Genomic DNA, 24,678 nt, shown 5'->3' with positions numbered 1-24,678 from the left:
ACCATGAAATGCCTTCTGGATGGAATTCTGGGTAATATTTTGAAATGATGGCTCTGAAGAGCACATTTTAAACATTCTTTTTATGTCAGAGGTGACAAAGCAGGTATCAACATCTTTATACACTGTATGGTTACAACTGTATTTAAAATTTAAAATACCAACTATTAATATACCAATTATTGCTCGTCACTCTTACCATATGATATTGACTGCTCATCGTAGCCTTTTGAAGTGGGCACCATCATGATCCCCAATAATAATGATGGTGATGATAATCTGGGACCAATAGGGGTTAAGCAGCTTCCCCAGAATCATGCTGTGATTGGATAAAGACCCTGAGATCTGAGCTCAAGTTTGTTCAACTCAAGATTAATAATAATAATAACAACAACAGCAGCAGCAGCCACAGCCATGACAAAATTGAGGGGCCGGGTGTAGTGATTCACGCCTGTAATCCCAGCACTTTGAGAGGTTGAGGTGGGAGGATCACCTTAACCCAGAAGTTCAAGACCAGCCTGGGCAACACAGCAAGATTCTGTCTCCAAAATAAAAAAAGTTTTTGAAATTAGCCAGGTGTGGTGGTGTGTGCCTGTAGTTCCAACTACTTGGGAGGCAGAGGTGGGAGGATGACTTGAGCCCAACAAGTCGAGACTGCAGTGAACTATGATCACACTACTGCACTCCAGCCTGGGCAACAGAGTGAGACCCTATCTCTAAAAAAGAGAGAGAGAGAGAAAGAGAAAAAAGAAAAAAAAAAAAAAAGAAATTGAGGGTGGTGACTAGAAAGAAATATTATCATTAGTTAAATCTCATCATCGAGACCAAGAATACCCTAATATGTTATATTGTATTTTCCAAATTTTTATGAGCATATACTACCCCTGTCTTACAGTGAGTTGAAATATACATACATATATATATACACACATATATATATGTTTTTTTGAGACAGAGTCTCACTCTGTTGCCCAGGCTGCAGTGCAGTGGTGTGATCTCAGCTCACCACAACTTCCGCCTCCTGGGTTCAAGTGATTCTCCTGCCTTGAACTCCCAAGTAGCTGGGACTAGTGGCACGCACCACCATGGCCGGCTAAATTTAGTATTTTTGGTAGAGACGGGATTTCTTCATGTTGCCCAGGCTGGTCTCAAACTCCTCACCTCAGGTGATCCGCCTGCCTCGGCCTCCCAAAGTGCTGGGATTACAGGCGTGAGCCACTGCGCCTGGCCCATAATAAATTTTAATAAAGAGATATGTCCCCATTTTAGGACTGAATGGCAAGACAGTGTCATGCAGTGATTGGGTTCTGGTGTCACATTAGACCCAAGTTCAAATCTTGGGTCGTCTGCTATTTTGTGTTCTGTATGAATGAGCAGGAAAGCAACACAACTCCATGCCTCACAGAGCTGTTACGAAGATTCAGTAAGATGATGCTTCATAAACACTTAGCGCAGTGCTTAGCAAATAGTATGTGCTTAAAAAGGGTGATGAGAGTAACCATCTCAAATAATTTTAATGTGTCTCATTCTCTGCCATATGAAAAGCACAACTAGATCAACGGAGCAGGAAGCCCAGAAACAGTTCCATGCATACATGGTCACTGGCTTCCAACAAAGGCAACAGAGTAATCCAGTGGTGCTGGACCAAGTGGATATTTGTATGGAAAAATAGATCAGCCCTGATCCCTACCTCACATCATATCCAAAAATTAAATTGAGATGGATTACAGACCAAATCATACAAATTAAATTCTAAAGCTTCTAGAAAAAGGAAATCATGGAATGGTTTCACAGTACGTGGGTAGCCAAAGATTTCTTAGACAGGATACAGAGAGCAAAAGGCTTAAGAGAAAAGGTTGCCAAATAGGAATTTATTAGCATTAAACACTCTTGCTTATTAAAAGACACCAACAAGAGGAACAGTTGCTGAGTGTGGGTGGCTCAGGCCTGGAATCCCAGCACTTTGCCAAGTAGGGATGGGTGAATCACTGGAGGCCAGGAGTTCGAGACCAACCTGGGCAACATGGTGAAACCCCTTCTCTACAAAAAATACAAAAATCAGCCAGGTGTGGTGGTGCATGACTTTAATCCCAGCTACTCAGGAGGCTGAGGCAGGAGAACCGGTTGAGTCTAAGAGATGGAGGAGGCCGGCCGGGCGTAGTTGCTCAAGCCTGTAATCCCAGCACTTTGGGAGGCCGAGGCGGGTGGATCACGAGCTCAAGAGATCGAGACCATCCTGGTCAACATGGTGAAACCCCGTCTCTACTAAAAATACAAAAAATTAGCTGGGCATGGTGGCGTGTGCCTGTAATCCCAGCTACTCAGGAGGCTGAGGCAGGAGAATTGCCTGAACCCAGGAGGCGGAGGTTGCAGTGAGCCAAGATCGCGCCATTGCACTCCAGCCTGGGTAACAAGAGCGAAACTCCGTCTCAAAAAAAAAAAAAAGAGATGGAGGTTGCAGAGAGCTGAGATTGCGCCACTGCACTCTAGCCTGGGTGACAGAGCTAGATCCTGTAGAAAGAAAGAAGGAAAGAAAGAAAGAAAAAAAAAAGAAAGGAAGGAATGGAGAGAGAGAAACAAAGAAAGGGAGGGAGAGAGAGGGAGGGAGGGAGGAAGGGAAGGAGAGAGAAAGAAAAGAAAGAGAAAAGAGACAGGGAGAGAGAAAGGAAAGGCAAACTGCATACTTGGAGAAAATATTTGTAAAACTCGAATCTGATCAAGAACCGGTATCTAAGATATATAAAGAAATTCCAGCCAGGCCCGGTGGCTCATGCCTGTAATCCCAGCACTTTGGGAGGCTGAGGTGGGCAGATCACCTGAGGTCAGGAGTTCAAGACCAGCCTGACCAATATGGTGAAACCCCATCTTTAAAAATAATAATAATAAAAAGAAAAAGAAATTCTGTAACTCAGTAACATAAGACCAAAAAATAATAATAACAATTGAAAGGGGAAAAAGAAATGCCACAAAGGGAAGTAGCCAAAAGGCTCAATGTCATTAGCCACTGGGAAATGCAAATTAAAAGCACAAGACAATGCCACCTGCCGTGAATGATGGGAACTGGGGCTGAGTGAGGAGTTCAGATCCCAGGTCTAACACCTTCTTACTGTGTAATCTTGAATGAGTGACTTCACTGCGGGACCCTTGCTTTTCTCATCTGTAAAATGGGGTGTTGTAAGTGTTCTACGATCTGTTGTTAAAATGACATCATAGTAGCTGTCACTCTTATCATCATTGTCATTTTTGTTGTCTTCACGGTTGTTAAGTTAGGGAGAAAGGGAAGCTGGCACTGTGGCTGCAAACTTAAGAACTTGCCTACAGACCTTTCCTCTCTCTTGAACTTCCAGACCATTCTGCCTTTAAGGTATGTGTGGATGCACACACAAATGTGTTTTCTTTTCCCAGGGGCCTTTGTGTTGGTATTTATGCCACCAACTCTGCCGAGGCTTGTCAACATGCCATCACTGATGCCAAAGTGAACATCTTGCTGGTTGAGAATGATCAACAGTTACAGAAAATCCTTTCGGTAAACCCTTACCCAGCATTGTCTGCAAAAGCCAACCAGGGGGACCTCAGGGCTCTGGGCAGGTGTCTTTTTTTCCCAGGTAGATTCTAATGATAAGATAGGGCCATGCAACAGGTCAGCAAGAGTCCTCCATGACTTCATTAGTATATGTGATGAAGGTGATCTTTGGAGGAGCAGAGTGAAGTGGAGGAGTTTGATTTCCAATTCTTATTAACTTAGTTTAATACTCAGTCTCCTATAATTTTGAGACAGGGTCTCCCTCTGTTTCCCAGCCTGGAGTGCAATGTCATGATCATAGCTCACTGTAGCCTTCAACTCCTGGTCTCAACTGATCCTTCCACCTCAGCCCTCTCAGTAGCTGGGACTACGTAAGCATGTACCACCACATTGGGCTAACTTTTAAAACATGTTTTGCGCTGGGTGTGGTGGCTCATGCCTGTAATCCCAACACTTTTGGGAGGCCACAGCAGGCAGATCACCTGAGGTCAGGAGTTTGAGACTAGCCTGGCCAACTGAAACTCCATCTCTACCAAACCCACAAAATGGCTAGGTGTAGTGGCTCACACCTGTAATCTCAGCACTTTGGGAGGCCGATGTGGGTGGATCACAAGGTCAAGAGATCGAGACCATCCTGGCTAACACGGTGAAAACTCGACTCTACTAAAAATACAAAATTAGCTGTCATAGTGGCACACGCCTGTAATCCCAATTACTCAGGAGGCTGAGGCAGGAGAATGGCTTGAACCTGGGAGGCGGACGTTGCAGTGAGCCCACATTGTGCTGCTGCACTCCAGCCTGGGTGAAAGAGAAAGACAGTGTCTCAGGAAAAAAAAAAAAAAAGGTGGTGGGTGTGGGGGGTAGCGGGGAAGGCAGGGGCGGGCTGGAGTTACTGGAGAGAGCTTAGGATACCCAAACCAGCTTTAGTCTTTCCCAGCGCTGGGTTGACATGAGGCCCACAGGGAACTTTCTTTCAGATTCCACAGAGCAGTCTGGAGCCCCTAAAAGCGATCATCCAGTACAGACTGCCAGTGAAGAACAGCAACAATTTGTACTCTGTAAGTGTGGAGGTGCGCACTGGGTAAAGGGGTGGGCAGGGCCTTGCAAGAAAGTGGGCGTGGCCTAAGGCAGTGGAAGGTGAGCAGAGGGAGGGGGTGGGACCTAGCAAGGGTGGGAATTCTCAAAGGAAGTAGGCGGGGACTCTGAAGAGAAGTAAAAGGTGAGGAAAGGAAGTGGGTGGGGCCTTGTGAGGGAAGCGAGTGTGACCTTTCAAAGGATGTGAAAGGTGAGCTGAGGGAGGGGGTGAGGCCTTACAAGGGAAGTGGGTGTGGCCTTTCAAAGAAAGTGGGAGGTGAGCAAAGAGGGGGCGGGGCCTGGCAACGGAAGTGGGTGGGGCTTTGGAAAGGGATGTGAGTGGGCCTTCCCAAATGCAGTAAGCTGGGCTTTGCAAAGGGAGTACAGCGGTGTGATGTCGGCTCACTGCAACCTCCGACTCCCTGGTTCAAGCGATTCTCCAGCCTCCTGAGTAGCTGGGACTACAGGTGCCCACCACCATGCCCAGCTAATTTTTTTTCTTTTTAGTAGAGACGGGGTTTCACCATGCTGGCCAGGTTGATCTCGAACTCCTAACCTCGTGATCTGCCCACCTCGGCCTCCTAAAGTGCTGGGATTACAGGCATGAGCCACTGCGTCCAGTTGGGTGCCTCCATCTTTAAGTCAGGGCATTGCCCTCATCCAGAGCCTTGTTGGGGGTTCAGTGGTAGAATTTCTTCAGATTCCATGTGATACTCAGTCGATACAGCCCAAAAGTTTACTTTGAGGCACCGAATTCTGTCATAGTCAAGAGTACAGGCTCTGGAGTCAGACCTTGGGTTTGAATGCAAGTTCCTCTCCTCACTTGCCTTAAGCAACCTGCCTTGGGCAAGTAATCTCCCACCCCTGAGCCTCAACTTCCTCATCTGCCAGAGTAAGGCAATGTATTGATTATCAATAAGGGTGCCTTTGGTCGCAAGTGACAAAAGTCTGACCCCAAATGGCTTAAGCAAAAAAAAAAAGATAATTTGTTAGACCACGAAACTACAGTTCAGGGTGTGGATTTCAGGCATGGCTGGAACCTGGAGCTCAAAGAATATGCCCAGGGTCTATTTTACTTTCTCAATTTCTTGGCTCTCTAGCCTTGCTTTCTTGCATAGTCCTGAGATGGTTCAGCAGCTCCTAGAGCAACATCTTGACTGATTCACATCCTTAGTCTGTGTCTCAGAATTCCCAGGTAAAGTCTTCATCTTCATTGTGATTGGACCACTGGAGGTCACATGTCCAGACTTGATCCAATCACCATAACCCAGGCGGATAGAATACTCTAAGCATGATACTGGTACCAAAACAGAGATACAGACCAATGGAACAGAAGAGAGGCCTCGGAGGCAACACCACACATCTACAACCATCTGATCTTTGACAAACCTCACAAAAACAAGCAATGGGGAAAGGATTCCCTGTGTAATCAATGATGTTGGGAAAACTGGCTAGCCATGTGCAGAAAGCAGAAACTGGACTCCTTCCTGACACCTTACACTAAAATTAGCTGCAGATGGATTAAAGACTTAAACATAAGACCTAACACCATAAAAACCCTAGAAGAAAACCTAGGCAAAACCATTCAGGACATAGGCATAGGCAAGGACTTCATGACCAAAACACCAAAAGCACTGGCAACAAAAGCCAAAATAGACAAATTGGAGCAAACTAAACTCCAGAGCTTCTGCACAGCTAAAGAAAAAGTCATTAGAGTGAATTGGCAATGAACAGAATGGGAAAAAAATTTTACAATCTACTCATTTGACAAAGGGCTAATATCTAGAATCTACAAAGAACTAAAACAGATTTACAAGAAAAAAACAAACAAGCCCATTCAAAAGTGGGCAAAGGATATGAACAGACATTTTACAAAAGAAGACATATATGAGGCCAACAAACATATGAAAAAAATGCTCATCATCACTGGTCATTAGAGAAATGCAAATCAAAACTACATTGAGATACCATCTCACACCAGTTAGAATGGCGACCATTAAAAAACCTGGAGACAACAGATGCTGGAGAGGATGTGGAGAAATAGGAACACTTTTACACTGTTGGTGGGAGTATAAATTAGTTCAACCATGTGGAAGACAGTGTGGCGATTCCTCAGGGACCTAGAAATAGAAATTCCATTTGACCCAGCAATCCCATTACTGGGTATATATCCAAAGGATTATAAATTGTTCTATTATAGGGACACATGTACACGAATGTTCATTGTGACACTGTTTGCAATAGCAAAGACTTGGAACCAACCCAAATGCCCATCTATGATAGACTGGACAGGGAAAATGTGGCACAAATACACCATGGAATACTATGCAGCCATAAAAAATGATGAGTTCGTGTCCTTTGTAGGGACATGGATGAACCTGGAAACCATCATTCTCAGCAAACTGACACAAGAACAGAAAATCAAACACCGCATGTTCTCACTCATAGGCAGGTGTTGAACAATGAGAACACATGGACACAGGGAAGGGAGCATCACACACTGGGGTCTGTGGCGGGGGGAACTAGGGAGGGACAGCAGGGGGTGGGGAGTTGGGGAGGGATAAAATGGGGAGAAATGTCAAATATAGGTGATGGGGAGGAAGGCAGCAAACCATAATGTCATGTATGTACCTATGCAACAATCTTGCATGTTCTTCACATGTACCCCCAAACCTAAAACACAATAAAATATACATATTTTTAAAAAGAAAGAAAAAATAAATAAAATTAATTAATAAAAAAATGGAATACTCTAGTTTAAACCAATTAGGGTCGACTTCTGGATCTGTGGGTGGGGTTAGCTCCATCAAATTGGTAACTAAGAAGCTGGGGTGGGGAGTGGAATTTGGGAAGGCTGCAGGCAAATAATACCTAACTCTGTAGAGAACTTACACTTGTCAACTACTGTTCTCAGCACTTTGCTTAGAACAGCCCAAGGAGTTGCATCCTGACATCATTCCCATTTTACAAATGAGGAAACTGAGGCGCAGGGAGCTTAAGTGGGTTAGTGACACTTCGAGGAAGTGGCAGAACTGGAAGCAAATATCTTGGGACTTTCATTAAGAGATGCCAGGACTGGTACATCCTAAACTCTTCCACCTGCTGAGAATCATTCTTTAGGAAAAGCTGATAGGATGAGGTCTGGCTGGGGAAGAGGACTCCTGGCTGCCTTCTCATCTTCCGCTTGTCTCTTCTGTCCACAGTGGGATGATTTCATGGAACTTGGCGGGAGCATCCCTGACACCCAACTGGAACAGGTCATCCAGAGCCAGAAAGCGAATCAGTGCGCCGTGCTCATCTACACTTCGGGGACCACAGGCATGCCCAAGGGAGTGATGCTCAGTCATGACAACGTATGCCAAAGTCCCTTTGCTCTGGAGTGGTGGCCTTTGGACTGTTTCTCTTCTTGGCTTCCAGGGGCAGCATGGATGGCATTCCAGGGTGTAGCACCCAGTGGCTCCTTCACCACTGGGGGACAGAGAGTAGTGTAGTTGCTTCACTAGGGGGCAGCAGAGTGCAGCCATTGAGAGCAAGGAATGCTGGTCAGGTCAAAAGCAGAAAAATATCTGGCACAGTATGCACCCGACCGACAATGGTTCCTTTGTGTGAGTAAGGAAGGGTGTGTGTGTGTGTGTGTGTGTGTGTGTGTGTGTGTGTGTGTATGTGTGTGTGTGTGTGATGGAGTCTGTCTGCCTCCTGAGTTCAAGCAATTCTTGTGCCTCAGCCTCCTGAGTAACTGCGACAAGCCAGTGCCACCACACCTGACTAACTTTTTGTATTTTGGGTAGAGATGGGGTTTCACCATGTTGACCAGGCTGGCTCAAACTCCTGACCCCAGGTGATCCACCTGCCTTGGCCTCCCAAAGTGCTGGAATCACAGGCATGAGCCACTGTACCTGGCCTATTTTTTAAATTGTTTTTAGAGATGGGATTTTGGCTTCCTGTAAAATTTGATGCATACATTTTACTATAACAACAAGGAAAGCAGGCTTCAAGTTTAGCAATAAATCACTGGAGTAAAAATTAAAAGTTCAGACATTACAGAAGCCCTTATAACGAGATGATCTGGGACTCAACTGTACGATACATGATCTAGAAAAATATTATTTCTGGTCCAGTCCCCATCACCACTCCCTGCACCTGTGCCGTTGCTTCCACCCCATCCTGTTACCCACCTCCCATTCAATTCCCACCCTCACCTTCCCAGTCTGTCCTTTCTACAGCTACCAGAGGGCACTTGTGAACACCTGAGTCAGGTCCCATTCCTTTTTTGTTCTCAGCCCTCCTTGGCTCCCACCTCCCTCCAGGTAAAAGCCCAAGTCCTCCTGAGGCCAACAAGGCCCTGCAAACGTAGCCCCGTCTCCTTCCTCCTCTCCTCTCCTCCCTGTCTCCCCTTTGATCACTCTGTTCTAGCCACATGGTCCTCCTCGATATTCCTCCAACACGCCATACACAGTCCTGCCTCGAGGTCTTTGCACGAGCTCTGTGGGAAGGTATTTTCCCCTAGTTAGCCACACAGCTTGCTCCCTCACCTCCTTCCGGTGGGTCTCTGCTCAATGTCACTTCCTCAGTGAAGCCCTCCCTAACTTCCATGTTTGAAACAGCAAACAATAAACCAACCTATTACTACCTAATTTCCATTTGGCTACATTTTTTTCTTCCTTAGGATTTTTTTGATACTAACATATTATATGCTTATTTGTTTATCAGAAACATCAGCTCCTTGAGGGCAGGGGTTGTCTGTCTTATTTACTACTGTAACTGCAGTGCCTGGTGGGCAGGAGGACTCAATCCACTTTTGGGAAATGAATGAATGAAAGAAATCTGATTAAACAGGATATTCCTCTCTATGCTGGTTAGTATTTTTATGCTCCTGATGGCTGCATGTATGGTTATGGTAAGACAGTCTCCTAGCACAAAGGTTATAAGCATAAACCCTGGAGCAAGACTGCCTGCTTTTTAGGATTTTTTTTTCTCTTGTTAAGATGCTTATGGATTTTGGATGCTAGAACTTTTTTTTTTTTTTAGACAGAGTCTCACTCTGTCATCCAGGCTGGAGTGCAGTGGCGCTGTCTCGGCTCATTGCAATGTCCACCTCCTGGGTTTAAGGGATTCTCCCAAGCAGTTAAAATTACAGGCACCCACTATCACACATGGCTAACTTTTGTATTTTTAGTAGAGATGGGGCTTCACTATATTGGCCAGGCTGGTCTCAAAATCCTGACCTCAAGTGATCCACCCACCTCAGCCTCCGAAAGTGCCTGGATTACAGGCATGAGTCCCAATGCCCAGCTGATATTAGTCCTTTACTGGACGCATAGATGCAAATATTTTCTCCTGTTTTGTATGTTGTCTTTACTCTGTTGTTTCTTTTGCTGTGCAGAGGCTCTTAAGTCCCAATTGTCCATGTTTGCTTTTGTTGCATTTGCTTTTGTGGTCTTAGTCATAAATCCTTTGCCTAGGCCAATGTCCAGAATTGTTCCTAGATTTTCTTCTAGTTTCTTCATTCTTCTGCACATGGCTGGCCAGTTTTTCCAGCACCATTTATTGAATAGGACGTCCTTCCCCATTGTTTATTTTTGTTGACTTTGTCAAAGATCAGTTGGCTATGGGTGGCTTAATTTTTGAGTTCTCTATTCTGTTCCATTTATTTCTGTGCCTATTTTTGTATTAGTACCATGCTGTTTTAGTTACTTTAGCCTTGTAGTATAATTTGAAGTCAGGCAATGTGATGCCTCTAGCTGTGTTCTTTTCGCTTAGGATTGCTCTGGCTATTTGGGCTCTTTTTTTGGTTCCATACGAATTTTGGAATTGTTTTATATAACTACGTGGAAAATCATATTGGTAATTTGATAGGAATTGTGTTGAATCTGTAGATGGCTTTGAGTAGTATGGTCATGTTAACAATGTTGATTCTTCTTATCCATGAGCGTGGAATGTTTTTACATTTCTGTCATCTGTGATTTCTTCATCAGTGTCTTGAAAAGCTATTCTTGTAGAAATCTTTCATCTCCTTGGTTAAATGTGTCTATAGGTATTTTATTTTTTGTGTGGCTATTGCAAATGGGATAGAATTCTTGATTTGGTTCTCAACTTGAACATTATTGGTGTAGAAAACTGCTGATTTTTGTATATATTGATTTTGTATCCTGAAACTTTATTGAAGTCATTTATCTAGGAGTATTTTGGAGGAATCTTTAGGGTTTTCTAGATGTAGAATCGTATCATTGGTGAACAGAGATGATTTGACTTCCTCTCTTCCTATTTTCCTATTCGTACATCTTTTATCTCTTGCTTGTGCCTGAATGCTCTAAGACTTCTAATATTATGTTGAACAGGAGTGGTGAGAGTGGACATCCTTGTCCCATTTGAGTTTTTACAGGGAAAGCTTACGGCTTTTGCCCATTCGTTATGAAGTTTGCTGCAGGTTCAGCATAGACAGGTCTTATTATTTTAAGGTATACTCCTTTGATGCCTAGTTTGTTGAGGGCTTTTATCATAAAGGATGTTAGCTTTTGTCAAATGCTTTTTCTGCAGCCATTGAGATGATCATGTGGCTTTTGGTTTTAATTCTGTTTGTGTGATAAATCACATTTATTGATTTGTATATGTTGAACCGTCCTTGCATCCCAGGAATAAAGCCCACTTAAAAAGTGTCTTTATTTTCATTTGTTTCAAATAATTTTTTTATTGCTTCCTTAATTTGTTTACCCAAAAGTCATTAAGGAGCAAGCTGTTTAGTTTCCATGTACTTGTGTGGTTTTAAGGATTCCTCTTGGTATTGATTTCTAATTTTATTCCACTGTGGTCTGAGAAGATGCTTGATATGTTTTTTTTTTTAATTTATTAAGACTTTCATTGTGGCCAAGCATGTGATTAACCTTAGAGAATGTTCCATGTGAAGATGAGAAAAATGTATATTCAGTGGTCACTGGGTGGAGTAGTCTGAAGATGTCTATTAGGTCCATTTGGTCAACTGTCCAATTTAGTCCAGAATTTATTTTCTGCCTCAACGATCTGCCTACTTCTGTCAATGGGGTGTTGAAGTCCCTCACAATTATTGTATGGCTATCTTTTTTCTTTTTCTTTTCTTTTTTTTTTTTTTTTTTTTTTGAGATGGAGTTTCGCTCTTGTTACCCAGGCTGGAGTGCAATGGCGCGATCTTGGCTCACTGCAACCTCCGCCTCCTGGGTTCAGGCAATTCTCCTGCCTCAGCCTCTTGAGTAGCTGGGATTACAGGCACGCGCCACCATGCCCAGCTAATTTTTTGTATTTTTAGTAGAGACGGGATTTCACCGTGTTGACCAGGATGGTCTCGATCTCTTGACCTCGTGATCCACCCGCCTCAGCCTCCCAAAGTGCTGGGATTACAGGCTTGAGCCACCGCACCCGGCGGCTATCTTTTTTTCTTAAGTCTAGTAGTATTTGTCTTATAAATCTGGGTGCTCTGATGTTGGGAGGATGGTTAGATCATCTGGTTGAACTGAACATTCTCTCTCTCTTTTTTAACTGTCATTAGTTTAAGATCTGTTTTATTGGATTAAAAAAAAGAGCACCATCTCATCTAATTTGTTTTCTGTTTGCATGATAGATCTTTCTCCATCCCTTTACTTTGAGCCTGTAGGTGTCACTACATGTGAGATGGGTCTCTTGAGGGCAACAGAGGGTTGGGTCTTTTTTTTTTTTTTTTTAATCAAATTTGTCACTCTGTGTCTTTTAAGTGCTATATTTAGGATGTTTATGTTCAACGTTAATGTTGATATGTGAGGCTTTGTTCCTGTCATAGTGTTTTTAGCTAGTAGCTTTGTAGTCTTGATTGTGTAGTTGCTTTATAGGGTCTGTGGGCTTTGTACTTACATATACTTTTATGGTAGCAAGTATTGTTCTTTTGTTTTCATGTTTAGAACTCCTTTGACCATTTCTTTTCAGGCTGATCTAATGATGACAAATTCCCTTACATTTCCTTGTCTGAGAAATATTTTATTTCCCTTCATCTATGAAACTTAGCTTGGTGGGATATAAAATTATTGGCTGGCATTTATTTTTCTTTAAGAAGGCTAAAAATGGGCCCCCAATCTTTTGTGGCTTGTAAGGTTTCTGCTAAGAAATTCACTGTAACTCTGATGGAATTTCCTTTATATGTAATTTGGCCCTTTTCTCTAGCTGCCTTTAAGGTTTTTTGTTTTTGTTTTTCACACTGACCTTAGTCTGAGGACTATATGCCTTGGAGGTGGCCATACTCTATAGCATCTCACAGGAGTTCTCTGGATTTCTTGTATGTAGATGTCAACCTCTCTAGCAAGATTAAGGAAATTTTCCTGTATTACTCCCTCAAACAGGTTTTCCAAGTTGCTTACTTTTTCTTCTTTTGCCTCAGCAATGCCAATAAGTCATAGGTTTGGTTGCATAATCCCATATTTCTCAAAGATTTTTTTTTAATTCTTTTTTCTTTAGTTTTGTCTGACTTTTGTCTTTTTTTAAACTGTCATTCGTTACAAACTGTTTGAAAGATCAGTCTTCAAGCTCTGAATTTCTTTCTTCTGCTCAGTCTAATCTATTGTTAAAACTTCCAACTATATGTTTAAATTTCTATAGTAAATTTTTCAATTCCAGAAGTTCAACTTGGTTTTTTCTTAATATATCTATATTGTCTTTCATATCTTGAAGTGTTTTTCTAGTTTCCTTATATTGGATTCCAACTTTCTCTTGGACCTAAGTTTCCTTGCAATCCATATTTTGAATTCTTTATCTGTCATTTCAGACATTTCAATCAGGTGAGGACCCATTGCTAGAGAACAGGTGAGATTCTTTGGAGGTGTTCAAACACTCTGGGTTTTTCCACTGCCAGAATTCTTGTTCTGATTCCTTCTTATCCGAGGGAGCTGTCACTTCTTATATTTGGATCTTCTATTGTTTGGATGAGACTTTTGTATTTTTAAATTCTATTTCCCCTTGAGGGTATGGCTATGGTGTATGTTGTGTATGATTGCATGGCCTTGCTTCTGAGTGCTTTTGGGGGCCAAAGGTCTGTATGGGTTCCATGGTTGTGGATAGCTTCTATGCAGTGGCTTTCTCAGATGCTGCTTGTTGTAAAGATAAATTGTACCTAAGAGCCAACACTGTCTCCTGCAGGACTGAGGGTGCTGAGGTCTCAGGAGGCTTATCTCATGCACTGTCAATAAACCCTTCCAGTAGCAAGTTTTGTTTGGTGGTGCCGCGCAGGCTGCAGTCCAGTAGGTGGCACTTAAAAGTCAGAGCCAGTAGGTAGGCTGGTTCCAGGTAGGCATGCATACCCTGATGGAGGTATCAGAAAGAGATCACAATGGGGTGCACTGAGGTCTCAGGGGTAGGGGCAGGGGATGCACTAGCTCCTTGTTCTGAGCTAGCAGGAATGTTGTGTTTCTGATTCCACAACTGTAAAACAGGAAGAACTACAGTTACTGACCCCCAAGTGTTATGATGATTAAATGACTTTGTGTTTGTAAAGTATGAACACAGTGTCTGGCTCATAGTAGGTGCTTTATAAGTGTTTACTAAATTTATTTACTTATTTATTTCACTAAGTACATTTAAAATGGGCCTCCAGGCTAGGCATGGTCCCTCAGACCTATAATCCTAGCACTTTTGAGGCCACGCTGGAAAATATAGTGAGACCTCCCTCTCTACAAAATAGTTTTTAAAAAATTAACTGGGTGTGGTGTGTGCCTGTAGTCCCAGCTACTCAGGAGGCTAAGATGGGAGGATCCCCTGAACTCAAGAGTTTGAGGCTACAGTGAGCTGTGATCACACCACTGTACTCCAGTCTGGGAAACAAGAGTGAGACCCTGTCTGAAAATTAAATAAATAAATAATTTAAAAATGAAATGACCCTTCTGTGAGGGTGAGGCACCCTGGATTATTCCTTATGTTACAGATCACGTGGACAGCAGGAGCAGTGGCAAAGGACTTGAAACTGACAGAAAAGCATGAGATGGTGGTCAGCTACCTCCCACTCAGCCACATTGCAGCACAGATGATGGACATCTGGGTACCCATAAAGATTGGAGCACTCACATACTTTGCTCAACCAGATGCTCTCAAGGTAAGACTGAGTAAGGACCTGGTGCCCCTACTTCATCCTCTTAGGCAGCCCAGGTGAGTAGATGGTTGTTAATCATTGGACAGATTCTTTGGATGAAGTTCCAGGTCTAACGCTTTTTTTCTCTGTCCTCATCTTAATGCTCTATTTAGAAGCATTGAAAACAAGACCAGGCACAGTGGCTCATGCCTGTAATCCCAGCACTTTGGGAGGTCAAGGCACACATATTGCATGAGCCCAGGAGTTGAGACCAGCTTGAGCAACATAGCAAAACTCCCTCTCTACAAAAACAATTAATAATAATAATAATAGTAAATTTTTCTAAAAAAAAAATCTGACCAAATAAAAGAAAAACTTTTTTTTTTTTTTTTAGCCAGCTGGCTACATTCTCTTAGTTTTTATCTTTATCCAACTCAAGGCATCCATGGTTATGTGGACTGAACTGATCAACCCAAGACAAAGATGTACTTGATATTGAAAGTAAAGTACATGTGTGCATGTGTGTGTGTGTTTTGTAAGTCAGTATTATTCTCAAATCTAAAAAGCTCAAAAAAACAGGAATTTTTGGCAGCAAAGTCTGATCTGAATTGATAAAATGCTGTTTGTGGTCTTCATTTTATTCTACTTACTGGGATTTTGCATATATTTGACTGTACCCTTTAGACATTATCTAATGCTTTTCTATTGTGGTGAGGACTTAGCTCCCTTCCTCTTCTGTCTCCTCATTTCTCCTTCTCCATTCTCTCCATATAAATTATTCTTAGTTAGCTGAGCCAAGTAGTTTACTGTATGATTACATTTCTTGTTTAGTACAACTTTTTGTTTTTCTCAGAATTAATAGTTGCCTTTCTTTTCCAATTTGGTGAAGTTTTTGCATTCATGTCCAGTTGCTCCATTTGATCTGTCACATGCTTATCAATATTCTCCACATGTTCAAATATTCATTGCAGTTTTTTAAGACGGAGTCTTGCTCTGCTGCCCAGGCTAGAGTGCGGTGGTGCAATCTCAGCTCGCTACAACCTCTGCTTCCTGGGTTCAAATAGTTCTCATGCCTCAGTCTCCCAAGTAGCTGGGACTGCAGGCCTGTGCCACCACACCTGCTAATTTTTGTATTTTTAGTAGAGAGAGTTTCGCCATTTTGGCTACGCTGGTCTTGAACTCCTGACCTCAGGTGAGCCTTGGCCTCCCAAAGTGCTGGTATTAACAGGCATGAGCTACTATGCCCTGCTTCATTGCATTATTTGTTCCTCCATCCTCCTGCTCTTAGCTGGACTGTTGTTTTAGACTATCTTAGGTTGGGTCCCCTAGAAGCAAAATCTGAGTTGGAGATCCTTGTGATTTATCAATGGGAGCTCTCAGCTGAAAACCAAAAGGAAGAGAGGAGAGGATAGGCTGGGGAAAAAAACAAGAAAGGATGCATATTCAGCTGGATTGTAACCTCAGACTGATCCACAGGAAGCTCTGAGGCATGAATGACACCACAGAGTTGTTCCACTTTGAGGCAAGGAGGCTGTGCTTTTGTAACTCCAACTCAGTCACTGGCTGTGGGCTCAGGCACCCATGGAGGGTAGGGTGCACAACTTTCCAGTTATTTCTAAGTAAGGGCAGTAAAATAAGGAACTGTGGGCCATTAGAGATATGGATAGGATATCAACAGCATCTTCTACAAGCTGCCATAGAGGGATACCCCTTCTCTCCACTCCTGGGTTGGATCCCCTGTTTTCTGGGGTTATTGCCTTCTTTATTTGGATTATTCCTTGAGTTAGCTGGAGATCATTCATTGGTACGTTTTTCAAAGCATTTATGTGAGAGAACACATTGATTTGCTTTTTAAAATATTGTGTGTGTGTGTGTGTGTGTGTGTGTGTGGTGGTGGTGTTGTTGTTTTTAGAGACAAGGTCTTGCTATGTCACTCAGCCTGGAATGCGGTGGCATGATCATAGCTTACTGCAGCCTTAAATTTCAGGGCTCAAGGGATCTTCCCACCTCAGTCTCCTCTGTAACCAGGACTACAGGCATGTACCACCAGGCTTGACTAATTTGTTTAACAGTGATTTCCTACATGTCTGGACTTTGCAAACTTAACAGAGCCAGGAAAGAACCCTGACATTTCTTCCAAGCTACATTCTCTGAATTAGTTTCCTGCTAATGCTACAACAAATGAACACAAACTTAGTGACTTAAAACAACATTTATCTATTTATTTAGAGATAGAGCCTCATTCTGTCGCCCAGGCAGGAGTGCAGTGACATGATCTCAGCTCACTGCAACTTCCACCACCTCCTGGGTTCTAATGATTCTCGTGCCTCAGCCTCCCAAGCTGGGATTACAGGTGTGCGCCATCATGCCCAGCTAATTTTTGTATTTTTAGTAGAGACGAGATTTCACCATGTTGGCCAGGCTGGTCTCAAACTCCTGGCCTCAAGTGATCCACCTGCCTCAGCCTCCCAAAGTGCTGGGATTACAGATGAGTGAGCACACCTAGCCCACTTATTATCTTATAGTTCTGGTGGTCACAGGTCTGAAAATGGGTCTCACTGGGCTAAAATCAAGATGTCATCAGGGCTGCATTCCTTCTAGAGGCTCTTGAGGAGAATCTATTTCCTTTTGCCTTTTCCAGCTTCTAGAGGCTACCTATGTTCCTCATCTCACGGCCCCTTCCTCCATCTTCACAGCCAGCAGTGCAGCCTCTTCCCACCTCTCTCTGACTCTGACCCTTCTGCCTCCCTTTTACAAGGAACCTGTGAAGACAGTGGGCCACCCAGATCATCCAGGATGATCTACCATCTCAAGATTCTTAACATAATCCCATCTACAAAGTCCCTTTTGCCATGAAAGATTATATATTCACAGGTTCCAGGGATTAGAACGTGGACATTTTTAGGGAGCCGTTATTTTGCCTCCCACACTCTCCATCAAGCAGGCTAAATCTCAGGGCCTTTGTACTTCCTCCTAGAAGGTTCTTTCTCCTGTTCTTTTCAGGGCTGACTCTTCTTTGTTATTTAGCTCTCTGCTAAATATTTCCTTGGCCCCTTTCAGTTCCTCTTTTATGTTCCATGCTCAGTGCCTGAGATGTGTTAGGTAATCAATAAATATTTTTCTTGGCTGAACACGTAACACATACACATTTACCTGCAAGACCTGAGAAGCTTCCATTTTCCTACATCCTTACCAACTCCTAATGTAGTGAAAATGTTTACAAATTGTCTAGTGACAAAAGTGTCTTAATATTTTCAGAAATTTCCAGACTGTTTTCCAAAGTAAGTGCACCATTTTACATTTCCATCAGAAACGTGAAGGTTACAGTTTCTCTACATCTTCACTAACACATTATTATCTGTTTTATTATTATTATTGCCATTTGACTTTGTATTTCCTTGATGATTAATGATAGTGAGCATCTCTTCATGTGTTTATTGACCATTTGCATATCTTCTTTGAAAAAATAAATCTGTTCAAATAGTTTGGCCATTTAAAAATTTGGTTGCTCTTTCTGTGCTAGCATCACTAGTAAAAAGGAAAGTAAAAGCTGGGTATGGTGGCTCACACCTATAATCCTAGCACTTTGGGAGGCCATGCCAGGCAAATCACTTAAGGTCAAGAGTTCAAGACCAGCCTGGACAACATGGTGAAACTCCATCTCTACTGAAAAAAAAAAAAAAAAAAAAAAAACTACAACAATTAGCTGGGCATGGTGGCATGCCAGCTACTCAGGAGGCTGAGGCAGGAGAACAGCTTGAACCCAGGAGGCAGAGGCTGCAGTGAGCTGAGATGGTGCCGCTGGACTCCAGCCTGGGCAACAGAGGGAGGCTCTATCAGAAAGAAAGAGAGAGAGAAAGGGGGAGGGAGGAAGAAAGGAAGGAAAGAACGGAAGGAAAATTAAAAACTAAAAAAATTTTGGTTGCATATCTAATCTTATTGTGGAGTGTTCAGGGTTCTTTACATATTCTGGTTACAAATCCTTTACCAAATTTGTGGTTTGCTGATACTTTCTCCCAGTTCTACGGCTTGTTGTTTTCTCAATAATCTTTTGAAGTGGAAAAAGCGTTTAATTTTGATGAAGTTTGATTTATCTAGGTTATTTTATGCTTTTAGTATCATATCTAGGAAATCTTTGCCTAACCTAAAGTCACAGAGATTTTCATCTACGTTTTCTTCCAGAAGGCTTTTAGTTTGATCGCTTATATTTAGGGCTATGATGCATTTTCAGGTGATTTTCGTGTTTGGTGAGAAATAAGGCTTTAAGCCCAAGTTTTGTGTAGGTGTTTTTTTGTTTGTTTTATTTTGTTCTGCATTTCAATAGTCCCCCCACTCAACTTCCACTAAATTGCCTTGGCATTTTGTTGAAAATCAATTGATGATAAATGTAAGGTTTTGTTTCTGGATCTTCTATTTTGTTCCACTGATCTGCATGTCTGTCTTTACACCAAAGCCACACTGATTTGATTACACTAGCTTTATAGCAGGATGACTAATTTTTCCTGGTTTGCATGGGACTTTCCCAGTTTTAAAACAGAAAGTTTCACATTTCAGATACTCCTGCAGTTCTGGGTAAACCAGGATGGTTGTTCACCCTACTTCAGAGAGGATAGTAAGTCCTCCAATCTTGTCTTTCTTTTCCAAAATTGCTTTGGCTATTCTAGGTCCTCTGCATTTCTATATAAATTTTAAAAATGGCTTGTCAATTTGTATTTTTTAAAAAACTGCCTAGATTTTCATAGGGATTGCATTGAAACTACAAGTCACTTTAGGGGAGAATCTTGCATCTTTTTAACAGTTGTATAATAGTCCACTGCATGCTTGGACCACAGTTTCTTTAGCCAACCCCTTGTCATTGAACCTGTAAGGTGTTTCCATTGTGTTACAAAACAGTGCTGCAAAGAATATCTTGAATGTGTTTGTTTGTGTGCCTGAGTCTTTCCTTCAGCTGAATTACTTCACCCATAGAAATGAAATTGACAGGTTGCATTTAAAATGTTAATAGGACTGTCATGTTACCTTCCAAAAATATCTTACCAGGTTTTATGCTCCTCATCAAATCCCTAGAGAGGGTACAAAAATCTGATTGGCCAACCCAGCCAATGGGTTGTCTCCTTTGAGTTGGAAGCCATGCCTGATCTGATCAGTGAAGGAATGTTCTCTTGGACAGAGTTGGGTCGATCAGGAGAGATGGACCTCCCTGATGCACGAAAGGCACTGCTGTGGCAAACCTAGCTTTGTTCCATACAGGGCACCTTGATAAATACTCTAAAGGAGGTAAAGCCTACTGTCTTCTTGGGAGTGCCCCGAATTTGGGAGAAGATGCAAGTGGAAGTGAAGAAAAATAGTGCCAAGTTCACAGGCTTGAGTAAGAAGGTATTTGTGTGGGCAAGAAACATTGGCTTCAAGATCAACTCAAAAAAGATGTTGGGGTAGGTGGAGCATCCAGAGGGCTGGGAGGGTAGTTGGCGAAGGAGGAGGCTCAGCCTTCTCCAGTGGGTCCCATCAGCCCCCTTCCACTTGATGCATTCTTATTCACAGGAAACATAATACTCCCATGAACTACCGCATGGCTAAGACTCTTGTGTTCAGCAAAGTGAAGATGTCCCTTGGCTTGGATCACTGTCACTCTTTTATCTGCGGGGCTGCGCCCCTCAACCAAGAGACTGCCGAGTTCTTTCTAAGCTTGGACATACCTATAGGCGAGTTGTATGGGTTGAGTGAGAGCTCAGGACCCCACACAATATCCAACCAGAATAACTATCGGCTTCTAAGGTATCAGCCTCCTGGGCAGACCCCTGCTCCTCCCATAACATGGGGTCAAGAGGGGGAAGATGGGTGGATAGGTGGGCCTCTGGGTTAAGAGGAATCCTGACATGGTGTCTCCAGAATGCTCCTGTTCTCCAGCCTCCAAGTCCTAACTATGCAGGACCATGGGAAGCCCTAGATGGTCAAAGAGCCACAGACAAGGGGGATGGCTCTCTGAACATTCCATGGTTTCCCTGTTTGTCACTTGTGAGTTCTGCCTCCAAGTTCACCGCCTGTGACCTCAGCACCTTTCATTCCCATGATCCTCCATTTCAAAACACCTCCATGGGCCATTCCTGGTTTTCTCCCAAGCTCAGCTCGCCCTAGGCTGTAAGGTTGGACCCACTGATAAAAAAAACTTTAAGAATACCAAATTCAGGTTCAAATTCCCATCATAGCTGTCATAGAATCTTCTGGTTGTGTTTCTCCCTGACTCCTTCTTTTTTAGCACAGATGAGCTTTGAAAAAAATCTCTTCGTATATGTGTTTATTTATTGTTAAAAATTTAATTATGAAGTATTTTTAGAGATAGGGTCTCACTTTGTTGCCCAGGCTGGAATGTAATGGCACAACCATAGTTCACTGTAACTTTGAACTCCTGGACTCAGCTTCCCAACTAGCTGAGACTATATGTATGAGCCTCTATGCTCAGCAGTTTAAATACATATATATATATTTTCGTAGAGATGGGGTCTTGCTATGTTGCCCAGGCTGGCCTCAAACTCCTGGACTCAAGCAATCCTCAGCCTCCCAAAGCGCTGGGATTACAGGCATGAAACATCATGCCCAGCCTTTTCATATACTAAAAGTCATTTGTACTTCCTTTCCTATGTACTGTCCATATTATCTGCCTGTTTTTAAAATTAGATTATTGGTCCCTTTATTATTGGTTTGTTGGCACTCTTTACAAATTAAGAAAATCAGCCCTTTGTCTTTCATATGAGCTACAAATATTTTATCCCCTGGCTTGTCATTGGTATTTTTATTTTAGTTAAGATTTTTTTTTTTTTACTGTGCAGAAATCTGTGGTCACAAATTTACATGGTGAACTTATCAATCTTTTCTTTTACGGCTTTTGGATTTTTCCACATACCTAGAAAGCCTTCAGTGGGAAAATCATAAGGCAGCTTTTGATTTCTCAGGCCTGTCTCTATTATATTATTATTATTATTATTTATTTATTTTTTTTTTTTTTGCTCACCAGGAGAATTCCTACAGTTAAACCTGGGTCCACTGGCCTTCTAACTTAATCAAAGAGATCTCAGCAACACAAGGAGAAAATACTTCCTTTCCTGCATCCTAGAACTGCCCTGGACAATGCTATCTCTATTTTAAAAAATTAGATGCCGGGCGCGGTGGCTCAAGCCTGTAATCCCAGCACTTTGGGAGGCCGAGGCTGGTGGATCATGAGGTCAAGAGATCGAGACCATCCTGGTCAACATGGTGAAACCCCGTCTCTACTAAAAATACAAAAAATTAGCTGGGCATGGTGGCGTGTGCCTGTGATCCCAGCTACTCAGGAGGCTGAGGCAGGAAAATTGCCTGAACCCAGGAAGCGGAGGTTGCGGTGAGCCGAGATCTCGCCATTGCACACCAGCCTGGGTAACAAGAGCAAAACTCTGCCTCAAAAAAAAAAAAAAAAAAGATTTCGCCGGGCGCGGTGGCTCAAGCCTGTAATCCCAGCACTTTGGGAGGCCGAGGCGGGTGGATCACAAGGTCGAGAGATCGAGACCATCCTGGTCAACATGGTGAAACCCCGTCTCTACTAAAAATACAAAAATTAGCTGGGCATGGTGGCGCGTGCCTGTAATCCCAGCTACTCAGGAGGCTGAGGCAGGAGAATTGCCTGAGCCCAGGAGGTGGAGGTTGTGGTGAGCCGAGATCATGCCATTGCACTCCAGCCTGGGTAACAAGAACGAAACTCTGTCTCAAAAAACAAACAAACAAACAAAAAAAACCCAAAAAATTAGAAGGCCGGGCACGGTGGCTCAAGCCTGTAATCCCAGCACTTTGGGAGGCCGATGCGGGTGGATCACGAGGTCAAGAGATCGAGACCATCCTGGTCAACATGGTGAAACCCTGTCTCTACTAAAAATACAAAAAAAAATTTAGCTGGGCATGGTGGTGCGTGCCTGTAATCTCAGCTACTCAGGAGGCTGAGGCAGGAAAATTGCCTGAACCCAGGAGGCAGAGGTTGCGGTGAGCCGAGATCGCGCCATTGCACTCCAGCCTGGATAACAAGAGCGAAATTCTGTCTCAAAAAAAAAAAAAAAAAAAAAAAAAAAAAAAAAAAATTAGAAGAAGAACCCAGAACCCAGATTGTAAACAGTGCTACTGTTTTATGAAAGTAACTTTTACCTCTAAAGAGATTCTAAGTGGTTGTCATTCTTAAAATTAGCTGTCCTAATCACTGCAGAGAGGTCTACCAGTTTTCTTAAAGATAAAGGGTTTTTGTTCCTATCCTTAAGCCAAAAGCACTTTTTTCTTTGCCGGTATATGTGGAGATAAAAAAACAAAGAACAGAAACAGCCTACAATGCCGCTGGATTTTCTTTTTCGTTCTTTCATTTTTGTTTTTGTTGTTTGTTTTTTGAGACAGGGTCTCACTCTGTCACCTAGGCTGGAGTACAGTGGCGTGATCACTACTCACTGCAGCTTTGACCTCCTGGGCTCAGGCGATTCTCCCACCTCAGCCTCTCAAGTAGCTGGGACCACAGATACGTACCACTGTACCCAACTTTTATTTTTTATTATTTTTGTAGAGAGACGGGTTTTCCGTATGTTGCCCAGGTTGGTCTTGAACTCCCGGGCTCAAGCAATACTCCTGCCTCAGCTTTCCAAAGTGTTAGGATTATAGGCGTGAGCCACCACACTCAGCTACTGCTGGGTTTTCCAGTTCACAAAGCCTTTGGGAATCTGACACACTGGATTAAACACTGCAGCAAACACCTCCTTATGTGCACTGGAGTGCATATCCAGCCTACTCTAGCTGAGCAGAGTATTAGGATCCTAGGTGGCAGACCCAGGCAGAGCTGGGTGTCTGACTTTGTCTCTATGAGCCTCAGTTTCTCTGCTTCTGTCCCTTCAGCTGCGGCAAGATCTTGACTGGGTGTAAGAACATGCTGTTCCAGCAGAACAAGGATGGCATTGGGGAGATCTGCCTCTGGGGCAGGCACATCTTCATGGGCTATCTGGAAAGTGAGACTGAAACTACAGAGGCAATTGATGAGGAAGGCTGGCTACACTCTGGGGATCTGGGCCAGCTGGACAGTCTGGGTTTCCTCTACATCACTGGCCGCATCAAAGGTACCAGGGGCTGAGCTCTTTGGGGATCTCCCGCAAGCAGGCCCACCTGAACATTTAAGGGCCCAGGGTACCAGCACAAAGGCCACCCCAGTTCCTCACCTTCCCAGAGGAGCTGTGCAGAAACACCTCAGTCTATACAACTCAGCTCTGTTCCCCTGTCCTGCAAACAGTCACTTCTTGGTCACTTGGCATCCCATGGTCCACCCTCAGGAGGATGGATCTGCAAAAGACAAGCCCTGGAATCTCCTGAAGCCCCTTTCAGAATAGCACGAACCCAGAGGGAAACTCAGTAAGAGAAGGATAAAGAAATTCCTTGTGACATTTTGGCACCTGGATCCAGCCATACTCTTTTGAACTTTTTAGTTATATTGAGCCAACAGTTTAACTTTTTTTTACTCAAACTCATTCAAGCTGCCTCAAATGGGCTTGAATTAAAAAGCACCATTTTCTTCTGCAATTTCAGAGGATACTAATCTACAGAGTTGTAAGGATTAAAGAAAGTATAGAACAAGGATAAGCCAACTTTTCCTGAAGAGGGCCCTTTAGTAAATATTTTTGGGTTCACAAAACATGCGTCTCTGTTGCAGCTTCTCAACTCTGTGATTTGTAGCACAAAAACAGCTGTTGACAACACATAAAGAATGGGTGTGGCCAGCTGCCAATGAGTGTCATATTTTTTATATGTCAAAAATATTCTTCTTTTGACTTCCAGCAACTTAAAAAGTGTAAAACTCATTTTTAGCTTTTGGTCATACAAAATGGGATAGTGGCCTGGATGTGGCCACTATGGGCCACAGTTTGCCAAAACCTGATGGAGAACACTTAGTATGTTCTTACTAAAACCTGCTTAACATGGGGTTTTAATAGGTTTGAGGGAAAAAAATGGCAAAACTGTTGACTCAACATAACTGAAA

General features: G+C 43.0%; 1 protein-coding gene across 2 annotated transcripts in view; it reads left to right on the top strand.

Moving 5' to 3' along the window:
* ACSBG2 (acyl-CoA synthetase bubblegum family member 2) overlaps positions 1 to 24,678 on the top strand; it is a 37,907-nt gene that overhangs the window by 8,008 nt on the left and 5,221 nt on the right. For both annotated transcript variants that reach the window (XM_039466011.2, XM_003938851.4), the window contains exons 3-9: positions 3,403 to 3,523; positions 4,498 to 4,578; positions 7,798 to 7,947; positions 14,508 to 14,675; positions 19,902 to 20,083; positions 20,193 to 20,426; positions 23,547 to 23,764. In XM_039466011.2, coding sequence (XP_039321945.2) covers positions 3,403 to 3,523; positions 4,498 to 4,578; positions 7,798 to 7,947; positions 14,508 to 14,675; positions 19,902 to 20,083; positions 20,193 to 20,426; positions 23,547 to 23,764 — 1,154 coding nt within the window. The remainder of the gene's footprint in view (positions 1 to 3,402; positions 3,524 to 4,497; positions 4,579 to 7,797; positions 7,948 to 14,507; positions 14,676 to 19,901; positions 20,084 to 20,192; positions 20,427 to 23,546; positions 23,765 to 24,678) is intronic.

This window comes from Saimiri boliviensis, chromosome 14, assembly GCF_048565385.1.
Source record: "Saimiri boliviensis isolate mSaiBol1 chromosome 14, mSaiBol1.pri, whole genome shotgun sequence".
Lineage (NCBI taxonomy): Eukaryota > Metazoa > Chordata > Mammalia > Primates > Cebidae > Saimiri > Saimiri boliviensis.
The sequence above is the reverse complement of the archived record's forward strand: the minus strand, read 5'-3'. Positions and strand labels throughout refer to the sequence as shown.